Source organism: Carcharodon carcharias, chromosome 14, assembly GCF_017639515.1.
Source record: "Carcharodon carcharias isolate sCarCar2 chromosome 14, sCarCar2.pri, whole genome shotgun sequence".
NCBI lineage: Eukaryota > Metazoa > Chordata > Chondrichthyes > Lamniformes > Lamnidae > Carcharodon > Carcharodon carcharias.
The window spans coordinates 97987213-97999538 of NC_054480.1; the positions used below are offsets into that span (position 1 = coordinate 97987213).

The window sequence follows — 12326 nt, forward strand, 5'->3', positions numbered from 1 at the left end:
AGGGTGCAATTTTCCCAGGTTTGCACTACGTGCGGTAGCGGGCGGGTAAAATGGAGTCCTACCCGCTGATGAAAATGGTGGGTTTTCACGCCATATCCTCCGGAGCCTGCCTCATTACTTATTCACTCCTGGGAAACAAGCTGTTACCATGGCGGGCGGGCTCTCATGCGCCCGCTTGCCATCACCCCGCTGTTGCACCACGCTGGCCGCCATCTTTAAAAGGCAGCCACCAGCAAAGCGCTCATTGCCACCAGCTCACCACCGTTGCCTGGGAGACATGGCCGGCAAAGGCAAAAGGACTGCTGCCCCCCACTTCAACAATGGGTCCCTCGAGCGACTACTGGATGCCGTGGAGGCCCCCCGTGATGTGCTCTACCCCCACTCTGGCCGCAGGATGGGCAGCAAAGTCATCAGCCCAGCTTGGGAGGCAGTGGCAGCACAAACGCCCTTCAGAGGAGGACAGCCACCCAGTGCCACAAAAGGATGAATGATCTCCTCTGTTCCCCCAGGTAAGTCACTCTTTACATCACTCTCAACTCACACACTCTCAAACCCATCACACATCCACAGGGCCCTCACTCACTGCCAGTGCAAGAGACATCACCAATCACTCTTTCACACACACCGTCATTGTCCTCATCCTGTCCATGGGACCACTCATCACCCACACAGGCCAGGCATACTTATCATCTGACCCGGCAGGCATCCTGTTACACTCTCCCCATCTCAATCCATGCAGGACAAACTGGCTCACAACAGGAGAGAAAGGTCGCAGATGGGTGGAGGGATGCTGGAGATCAAAGTTCTTACAGAATTTGAAAACAGAGCCATCCAGCTGGCCGGTGATGACAGGGACTGGTCCTGTGCTGACGGTGAGGTTGGCACTGCTCTAACAAGTTAGAATCCAGCAGTGCAACATCCATCAAAAAACCATGCTGTGAGTGATGTGTCCTGTTTCACAGGCCACTGCCATGTACTAATTATCTCCCCTTGCTTTCGCAGGCACATCCGGGAAACAGCCAGCAGAGTCCATGACCCAGGGCCTCCAATCAAGGCCCATAGCAAGCTTTGCAGAGGAATCTGAAGGTACCCTCCATGAAGTCCCGTCACAGTGCTCACCCACACCCTCCACCAGCACAGAGACTCACTTCTCAGTGGGAACTAGCTTTAGAGTAGCCTCGGGATTACAATCTGTTGAGCACATCGCACTCACTGATCCACAGCGGGCAGAGGCAGGGACTTCCTAGGTCCCAGCACTCAGAGGACTGCTGGAGGCTAGAACAATTTTGAGTCTGAGTCAGATGACCAGCCTCTGGACTCAGTCATGTCACAGTTGCTGGAGCTGCAAAGGCAAGCTCGGGAACATCAGGAAAGGATGTCCGCTGCACTCCTCAGATTGCAAGGCATGGTGGAGGAGTCCGTCTGCCTTCAGGCTGAGATGATGGTGCTGGCATTGCATCACACCAAGGTCAACTGGCAGGATGGCAGCCACCATGGAGATCTTGGTCCAGGACATCACTCCTGCACTCCTGCATTGCTGATGCCATAGTTGGCCTCCAGCAGTGTACGTGAGAGGGGTGCTGGGCAGTTCAATCTCACTCCAGCTTCCCCTTCCGTTCACAGAGTCAGCAGTGCACACTCTGGGGCCATCCACCCAGGTGACTCTGGGAGTGTCCAGCCCATCCAAATCCCCTCTTCCTTTGACTCCACAGCTCCAGCTTCACAGCCTGATCATGGAGCGCAAGTGAGCTGCCCTCAGCCAGGCAGGAGTCAGACATTCTCAGGGGCTATGTGAAAATATATGGAGTGTCCTCACTGCATGTTGATATCATCCTCCTGCGATCGAGCGGCTATTAGGGCCTCCATGGCATCTCCATGACAGGAGCATTCTCGCAGACAGTATTGGCACTGCGATAAGCCATACTGGAGTCAAATGTTCACAACTGTGATGTGAGGATCTATGGGGACACCTCACTGCATGTCGTCATCATCCTCCACAAATCTGGCAGCTATGAGGGCCTCCGGAGCATGCCTGCCTCATCTACCCAGTGCGAGAGCTTCATCTCCTTCATCATCACCATGGAGAACCCCTCACCCTCATCCCTATCAGCGTCCTCCTCATCCAAGGAGACCTCCAGCTCTTCCATCTCCTCCTCAGCCAACTTGTCTCCCTGTTGCAGCGCCAGGTTGTAAAGGGTGCAGCAGGCGACGATGATGCGTGACACCCTCTCTGTGGACTATTGCAGGGCTCCACCAGACCGGTCCAGGCACCAGAACCACATCTCCAGCATCCCCATGGCCTACTCCACCAAGTTGCAAGTTGCAGCATGAGCCTCATTATAGCGTCACTCTGCTGCAGTCTGAGGCCGCTGCACGGGTGTCACCAGCCACGGCCTCCCTTGTCCCCAAGGAGCCAAACCTACAGCCTCTGTGGACCCTGGAAGATGTCAGGGGCCTGTGACTGATTGAGGATGTAGGAGTCGTGCACAATCCCTGGAAACCATGCACATACCTGCAGAATGCATACTAGCTACATGTTTAGTAAGTGGAAGCCCTTGTGGTTGATGTAGTCCACCATGTGCAGTGATGGAGACCTGAGCGCCACATGGGTGCAGTCAATTGTACCCTGCACCTGTGGGAACACCGAGATCAGAGTGAATCCAATGGCCCTTGCATCCTGGCTGTCCCGGTCCCGGGCGAAATGCACAAAGTTGTGTGCCATGGAGAAGATGGCATCCGTGATCTCATGGATGCATTTGTAGGTGGCGGAATGTGAAATCCCACAGGGGTCACCTGTGGAGCCCTGAAAGGAGTCACTGGCATAGAAATTGAGCACCCTGGTCACTTTCACAGCCACGGGTAGTAGATGCCCTCCATGTCCCCTTGGTTCCAAGTCCTGCAGTAAATGGCAGATGTGAGCCACCAGGTCCCTGGACATGCGCAGTCATTGGCAACACTGGTTCTCAGTCATCTGCAGGAATGGCAGGCGGTGTCTATAGGCCCTGGGTGTCGCTAGGTGCTGACCAGCCACGGCTCACTGTCATTCCAGGGCAGGGTGTGCGGGAAACCCTGTTGCCCTTTCTTCATGAGGTTGCTGTTCCTGCCTTTGTGAGGCCAGGAGCCTTAGTCGCCCTCTCTTCCATCTTCTACGCTCTCTGTAAGCCATCAGGCATACAACTAGATCACCAGGATCCATAATCCTGACGTGGTCCTCCTGCAGCATGAAAGACAGAGAGACGTGGTTATCATGGGTGTACTTAGCACCTTTCCTGGCCCTGTGTGACCACCTCTTAATGCTTCCCAGAGAGTGCTGCTCACCCCTCAGATGGCCAGAGATGAATGTGCTGCATAGCTGCCCTGTCAGACTGTGACATGGGGGACACTGGTCCAAACCTGGATGCTGAGATTGCAAGAGGCTGCGAGTGCCTCCAGCAGTGACTGCTACATGGCCAGTGATGATGAGGAGATTGTACAACGTATGCAGTCCAACTGCTCCGCAGTCCAAAAAAGTGGTGGCGGAGTCAACGTCTGTGCAGGGGCAGGGGTGGGGGTGGGTGGGTGGGGGGGGGGGGGGGGGGGGGGGGGGGGGTGGGGAGTCGTGTGGGGGTGGCGTGGGGTGGCAGCTGCGGGGTCGGGTAAAGTATGGATTGCTTAGTGGCCCCTTGGTGTCTCCGTATTGCTTGCATTGGCGGGCAGCTAGGAGCTTGACCCCATATCACTGAGGCTGCGACTGACCTGTCTCAGCTGCAGAGGCATGTTCAGTTTGTACAAGTGTCCCTAATGCATGGCGACTCCCCTTGCTTGCCCTGACCCCAATCCCAATTGCCTGTGTGCGGAATACAGCACCAGGGGAGCACTTGACCCCCCCACCACTGACAACAGTCGCCTCTGAGGCTGGCAAGCACTTGCCCCCAAACACCATCACCCCTCAGCAGTTGCCTCCGGAGCCAGGCATCAGTCTCCCTCCCCACCTCGGTGCCCCTGAGGCCCGTAAACAACTGGTGAGCTGTGGAGAACGCTGCTGCTCACTCACCTCAGTTCCCCCAAAGTGAAGGCCACCAAGTGCACATTGCCTGCCTGCTGTTGAGAAACGTCAACATGCTTTCCCGCCGATGTGGACAGACGATATGGTGGGGTTCCTAGAGCCTGGCGGGATGGCCTTTTATTTACAATTAGATCCCCACCCACCGATGGCGGGAAACACAGCCCACGGACAATCACGACCTGCCTTCACACCGTCGTGAAACAGTTTGCATCATATTTTCAGCGCACGCCACCTATCACACCCTCCACCAGCGGGCTCGGAAAGTTCCAGCCTTATTCTCAGACTCACTCCTCTCTCCCTCAAACTGAATGTAAAATTCAATCATATTATGGTGCTGCTACCAGGGCCATCTTCAGAATGAGGTCATTAATTACTCCCATCTCATTGCACAATACCAGCTCTAGTATAGCCTGCTCTCTGGTTGGCTCCTTCATGGTTTATTGCACATACACTAGGGGAGTGGCCCAAAACCAAATTCTGGAGATGAGGTCATTTGCATAGCGAGGCAGCCAGAGGATACAATGACTCATCAATGCCAGGCAGTCCAATCCATGCCAGTCCAGCCTCTCCTGGAACAGGACCCTTTGAAGAGTCAAAAGGGCTAAAGACAGAGATGCACGGATCTCTTCAACTCCTCTAGTTGAAGGTATTGATGAATTCCACGCCCACCACCCCTCTTGCCAGGATCAATTCCCTTAGTCTACTAGAAGCAACTCAGAAAGATATGCCAACTGGTGAGATTTCCAATGAGGTCTGTCAGTGGTGCCAAACTTAGGGGCTCCCTGACCCATACCCTTTACCTGATAATGAGGTGGGTGGGAAATCAGCCAAAAGCTTCATAAAGTGTGACTCTCCACACTCCTAGCCCCCTCACACCCTCTCCAGCCCCAATGCTTTTGAACCATAGAATCATAAAAATGTTATAGCACAGAAAGAGGTCTTTTAACCCCTCATTTGTGCGCTGGCCAAAAAAGGAATAAAAAAGAAGCTAGCCGCTCATTTCAATCCCACTTTCCAGCACCTGGCCTGTAGCCTTGCAGGTTACTGTACTTCAGGTGCAGATCCAGGTACCTTTTAAATGAGTTGAGTGTTTCAGCCTTGACCACCGATTTAAGCAGTGAATTCCAGATGCCCACAAAGTTTTTCCTCATGTCCCCTCTAATGCTTCTACCAATCATTTTAAATCTATGCCCCATGGTAATTGACCCCTCAGCTGGGAGAAACAGGTCTTTCCTGTTTACCCTATCCAGGCCCCTCATAATTTTGTTTCCCCTCAGCCTCCTCTGTTGCAAGGAAAACAACCCCAGCCTATTCATCTTTCCTCTTAGCTATAATTTTCAAGCCCTGGCAACATTCTTGTAAATCTCCTATGTACTCTCTCCAGAGCAATTATGTCCTTCCTATAATGTGGCAACCAGAACTGTACACAAAATTCCAGCTGTGGCCTAACCAGCAGTTTATACAGTTCCATCATTACATCCCCACTTTTGTATTCTGTACCTCGTCCAACAGAGGAAAGCAGTCCATATGCTTTCTTGACCACCTTATCTACCCATCCTGCCATCTTCAGGGAGCTGTGGACATGCACTCCAAGGTCTCTCACTTCCTCAACCCCCACCAAAATACACCCATTTATTGAGTATTCCCTTGCTTTGTTTGCCTTCCCCAAATGCATTACCTCACACTTCTCCAGATTGAATTCCATTTGTCACTTTTCCACCCATTCAACCAAACCATTGATAACATTCTGGGGACAACTATCCTCTTCACTATCAACTACACGACCAACTTTTGCGTCATCTGCAAATTTCCCAAACATGCCTCCCACATTTAAGTCCAAATCATTAATATATACAACAAACAACAAGGGATCCAACACTGAGCCCTGTGGAATGCCACTGGAAACTGCTTTTCATTCGCAAAAATATCCATCGACTATTACCCTTTGTTTCCTGTCGCTGAGCCAATTTTGGATCCAACTCGCCACATTCCCCTGTATCCCATGGGATCTCACTTTTCTGACCAGTCTGCCATGTTGGACTTTGTCAAAAGTCTGACTAAAATCCATGTAGACCACATCCACTGCACTACCCTCATCAATCCTCCTTGTTACTTCCTCAAAAAAGTTCTATTAAGTTAGTAAGACACAATCTTCCCCTAACAAAACCATGCTGACTATCCCTGACCAACCCATGTCTTTCTAAGTGACAGTTTATCCTGTCTCTCAGAATCGATTCCAGCAATTTGCCCACCACTGAAGTCAGACTGACAGGCTATAATTTTCAGAACTATCCCTCCACCATTTTTAAATAATAGCACAACATTTGCAGACCTCCAATCCTCTGGGACCTCTCCTGTATCTAATGAGGATTGGAAAATGATCGTCAGAGCATTTGCTATTTCCTCCCTGGCTTTCTTTAACAGCTTGGGATATGGCCCATCCAGCCCTGGTGATTTATCCATCTTCAAGAATGTCAGTCCCTCCAGGACTTCCTCTCTCATTATGCTTATTGCATCTAACATTTTACCCTCCTCCTCTAACTAGAATATCTGCTTCATCCCTCTCCTTAATGAAGATAAAGGCAAAGTACTCATTGAGAACCCTGCCTACACATTCAGCATCAGAGCACAAGTTACTATGTACATCCCTGATAGGTCCTACCCTTTCCTTAGTATTCTCTTGCTCTTAATTTCCTGGTAACCATAAAAGGTTTCCTTTGATTTTTACCGTATTTTTTCGTATTGTCTCTGCTTTTCTAGTGTCAGGTCTTCAGATCAGCTCCCAAGAATGAAGGGTAAGAATTTACTCAGATTTCTGCTTTTATTCACAGATGGACAGACACCGATTCTGGATCCAAACACAGCCCATCCTCAATTGGTTGTGTCTCTCAGTAAGAGGAATGTGACGCTAACTAGGCAGAAACGAAAGTATCCCGATAATCCAGGACGATTCGACTGTTTCCCACAGGTCATGTGTGCTGAAGGAATGAACTGCGGCCTCGCTTATTGGGAGGTTGAAGTTCCAGGAGGGTGTTGGAGGGTGGGAGTCTGTTACAAGAGCCTGAGCCGGAAGGGCCCAGGTGCTAAATGTTCCCTGGGAATGAATGATAAATCATGGAGCTTGTGCTCAGTGTTAGGCTCATATACTGCACTGCACAATGGGAACAAAATGAAAATAACTGCTGAAAACCCATCCAGAGTGGGAGTCTACGTGGATTTTGAGGCTGGAATAATTTCATTTTACAGTGTGTCTGACAGGAAACTAACCCTGTTATATTCCTTCCAACAGCAAACATTCATTGAAGCCCTCTACCCAGCTCTGACAGTTAATGAATGTGATGATTGCATCACCATATGTGACTTGAGTTTCACATTTTCATAAGTCTTGAATTATTAATTTTTGATCTGTTTGAAGAAAGTACTCAGGAGTTTGATCTCTTAGTTCTAATGATGTGACCAAGTAAAATGTTAATGGTCTCATTTTCTATTGGCTGCAGATTTTAGACATTTAAAGGCAAAATTATGAAGAAATGCTTCTAGACAAAGATCACTGGTGGTTTCTGCAAAATTGATCAGTTTATTTTTCATAATTTTGATATTTAAACTACATTCTATTTTTACGTCTTTTGTACGTTAAAAATCTTATGTTTGTGTATACTTCTTGTCTATACAATCTTACTTCCTGATGTTACATTTCTCTCAACCTTTATCCATAATAAATTGCTTCATCCACATTTATAACTAAAAATCCCTATTGTAAAACTGTACACTGACTTATCTGAGGTGGTATTCAATCCCCTATTTCTCTTTCTTAGGGGATCTAGTATCACAGAATTGTTACAGCACTGAAGGAGGCCATTCAGCCCCTCATGTCTGCACTGGCTCTCCAAATGAGCATTTCACCTAGTGTCACTCTCCTGCATTCTCCCCGTAACCTTGCACATTTTTTCTTTTTAGATAACAGTCTAATCCCCTTTGAAAGCCTCAACTGAACCTGCCTTCACCATACTCTCAGGCATTGTATTCCAGATCCCAACCACTCGCTGTGTGGAAAAGATTTCCCTCATATTACTTTTGCATCTTTTGTCAATTACTTTAAAGCTATGCCCTATCTTCTCAATCCTTTCATGAGTGGGAATAGTTTCTCCCTATCTACATTGCCCAGGCCCTCGCAATTTTGAATTACTCTTATCAAATCTCCTCTCACCCTCCCCTTCTCCTAGGAAAACAATCCCAACTTCTCCAATCTATCTTCATAACTGATGGTAGATAATAAGATAACTAATTTTCATCCCTGGAACCATTCTTGTAAATCTTTTCTCCACTCTCTCCAATGCCTTCACATCCTTCCTAAAGTGCGGCGCCCAGAACATCATTCATCAAAGCTAAGCTGTTTGTGATTTGAAAAACCCACCAGAAGACCTCATTGCTGTAAGACAAGAGTTCTTAAAGGAGAATTCTGAATAAACACCACTGTCTCCAATTAGAAACCCCGTGAACTAGCAGCTACTGTGGACCAGGACATTTCAGTTGTGAACAAACATCTAGACACTCCATGAATAATTTTTTTTCTGACTACTTGTTACCTGGCCAAGTTTTTAATATCTGATACTCTGCAGAGTTTTATTTTCTTTTTTGTGTGCTTGGGGGTTGAGGGGGGTGGGGTTGTGTCTGTGTTGATTTTTGCATTAATGGGTAACTGGACATATTTGTACATTTTAAACCTTTTGGTAATAATTTCTGCATTTTTACCTGAGTGAGTTCTAGCAATAAAAATAACTCTTTACATGTTAACTGAAGAAACATCACTGGCTTATTTCTTGCACCAAGGTATACACAGTTAAATATATATTAAATTTGCAATATCAACAGAGGAGTCAGTTCACCCCTGTTACCTGGTCATAACACCCCATTGAAGCTGGCTTTCTCCCAGTTAATTATTCTTATTCTGGACTGCTCTTTGCCCTTTTCCATAGTCAGCCTAAACCTTATGATGCAATGGTTACTGTCCCCTAAATGTTCTCCTACTGACACTTGATCCTCTTGGCCCACCTCATTCCTAGGAACCACCAGGTCTAGCAGTGCCTCCTTTCTCATTGGACTGGAAACATACTGCTGTAGAACATTTTGTGAACACACTCTAGGAACTCTTATCACTCTCTGCCCTTTACACTACTACAATCCTAGTCAATAGTCAAATAATTAAAGTCCCCCATTATAACTACTCTATCATTCTTGCACCTCTCTGTGCCTTCCTTGTGAATGTGTTCCCATACATTCTTTCCACTAGTTGGTGGCCCTTAGACTACACAAAGCAAAGTAATTGCACTTTTTTTGTTCTTTAGCTCTAGTCAAATAGACATAGAGGTCATATCTTCAGCATAGGATCCACTGGCAAAGATGGAGCTAACTTCAAATGGCCAAGAACCGGTACCATGGAGATTTTGACTCTCCAGGCAGATAGTCATGGAGAACTGAATCACAGAATAGTTACAGTAAAGAAACCATTCAGCCCATTGTGTCTGTGCTGGACCTCTGAAGGGGCAATTTACCTAGTGCCACACATTTACCATGTGCCTAGGCCTGCACATTCTTTCTTTTCAGATGATAATCCAATTTCTTCTTGAATGCCTTGATTGAACCTGCCTCCGTCATACTGTCAAGCAGGGCATTGCAGATCCCAACCGCTCGCTGCATGAAAAAACTTTTCTTCATGTCTCCATTGCTTCATTTGCCAATTATAGAGTTCCAGCACCACATCCAAGATCTTATTCCAGATGGCAAAATCAACTCTGTGGATAGGAGTTTCACTGCCAATCTTTCCTTTCCAGTAGGAGGTGTATCCCCCACTTGTTCCTTCAGCTGCCCCTCCCCAGAAGGCGGATCTCACTAAGGGTGTCAATTTGGAATCCTGATAACCCATGTGAAATGGTTGTTGTTCTTTCCGGACAGTCACTCTTGAGATTATCCATGAAGGTTCTAACTTTAAAGTTTTCTTTTTTTGACCATGAAAATGGTGATTCCACAGGGCATGGTTCCCCATCCAGGAGAAAGTGGGATGGCTTATTTTTAGGGCACCTTTTCTAGGCCCCTCCCCATTTGGGGTGAGCAGAGGGTATTCTGAAGAGGACTGCTCAGTCACGGAGGTTGCTGCCCAAAGACAATTCTGTCCTCACAGAGATGTCCAGTGGCCTTCATGCATCTGTCACTTGTGTGCAGATTCTTGACTAGGGACTCACAGGTTCACATCTTGTCCCTGTTACCAATCCGCCACCGCCACTGGACCCTGGTAAAATGGACCCTAGTAGAAGCTTGTACATGACTTTGTTTAATGTGGGAATCTTCAGAAACCATCATTGTTCACACAATCTTGATTCCGGTCAGATTTTGGAGACTTGTCAAACTGCAATGATCAAGAACACATTGTCACTGCAGTCTTCTTCAGCCTTCACAGCAGGTAAGATGCACAGTCTTCCTTCACCTGTTCTGGCATTGAGGAATTGTTGCCTGGCACCTCCACCGACATTGCTGCCATGGATGGTCCTACCAGGAGCAAAGTGTTCCCCATGGTATCGCTTGGAGTGCACACACATGTCCACCCTGCCAAGGTGCTGATCCACAGAAAAGAGCACAGTGGTAGTGCCATACAACACAATGGAGCATGCCCTAAATGTGAAGACAGTGACCATGTGATGGCCACTCCTGTGGCATGGACAGATGCACCTGTGATGGGTAGATTGGTGAAGACAATGCCATGTAGGTTTTTCCCTCATGTTGGTTCCCTCACCACCTGTCTTTCAGCCTGTCCTAAGAGACTGGGAAAATTCTGCCCTTAGTTTCTGATCTTTTAGGGACATTGGACTATCTTTTGTGAAGAATCTCCTGCAGCTGCTAAAGGATGTTCCTCTGCAGAATAAGGTCCCACTCCTGATTCACTTTCTACATCAGGGGTATTTGCACTCTGACCTTTCTACAGGTTCAATCATGCAAAACACACAGCATGCCTCTAATTTTCGGGAGACACAGCCAGTTGCATATTGCTGAGGCCCTTCCAGAATGATTCAGACCACAGGATCAGCTCTTTAGCAATGTGACTAATGACAGAATGGCTCTCATTGTACCAACAAGTGTGGTAAGAAATCACAAGTATCAGTGGAGGGTTAGGGTTAGGGTTAGCATTTGTTGGGTCTGAGTACCTTTCACTATTCCTCATCCAACTGGACTGTGCTTAAAAATCTGAGGATTCTTTGGAAGGATTTGTTCAAAATCATCAGTGATGTATCTGGGACTCTATCACATCAATTCACTACTTATCTCCAATTGAGTCCATTTCTGAGTTTCAGCTTATGAAAGCTCACAACCTGAACCCTACTTCTCCTCAGTTCAGCCAATTGCATCAACTGAAGCAACATGGCTAAAACTGTACAAAACGTTCCAATGATGCTGTCAACAAACATATCTCTCCCTACCAGCCATTTCAGCATAACAAAGGGGCATCCTGGTCCACTCATCAATCACCTCAACAATCCCTGACCTTCTCTTGGTACCTTCCCATGCAAGCACAGGGGATACAATGCCTGTCCTCTTGCCTACTCCCTCCCCACTGTCCAAGGCCCCAAACACCCCTTCAAGCCAAAAACCGTGATTACTGTACTTCTTTCATTTTAGTATTCTCTGCTCATACTGCAGTCTCCTCGACTCTGAACAAAGCAAACACTGATTGGATGAACAGCTCTGTTCAGTCCCAAAGTGTGACCCTGAGCTCCTGGCTGCCTATCATTTTAATTCACTGCCCCACTTCACTTTGACCCCAGCCTCCTCCATTGCTGCAATGAAGCTCAACATAAGCTTGAGGAACAGCAAATCATTTTTCGATGAGGTACTTTACAGCCTTCTGGATTCAACATTGAGTTCAACAATCTCTGACCATAATCTCTGCTCCAATCTTTTCAGTTGGTAGTGATTCTGATATTCCCATTTATACCTCCTCTAGATTCATCATTTGTTTTTTTATTTGCCATATTAGCAACTTCATTTGTCTTGCACCATCATCCCTTTTTGTCATTTAATCACTCCTGCCTTCCACCCTTTTCACAAGCATACCTTTTTGTTCCTTTCCTCCCTGACTCACTTTCCCTGCCACTGTACTTACCTAAAACCTGATACATCTCTAACAGTTGTCAGTTCAGATGCGACATCATTGACCTGAGACGTTGATTCTGTTTTTCTCTTCACAGGTGCTGCCGAACCAGCTGAGTATTCCCTGTGTTTTCTGCTTTTA

The 12326-nt window shown here is 47.5% G+C and overlaps 1 protein-coding gene across 1 annotated transcript in view; it reads left to right on the plus strand.

Moving 5' to 3' along the window:
• The window catches only part of LOC121287558 (tripartite motif-containing protein 60-like), a 34383-nt gene extending 25699 nt beyond the window's left edge, over positions 1–8684 (plus strand). Inside the window, exon 6 of the mRNA XM_041205489.1 lies at positions 6877–8684. Within this exon, the coding sequence (XP_041061423.1) occupies positions 6877–7427 (551 nt within the window). The 3' untranslated portion in view covers positions 7428–8684. The remainder of the gene's footprint in view (positions 1–6876) is intronic.
• The last annotated feature ends 3642 nt before the right edge of the window (positions 8685–12326 follow it).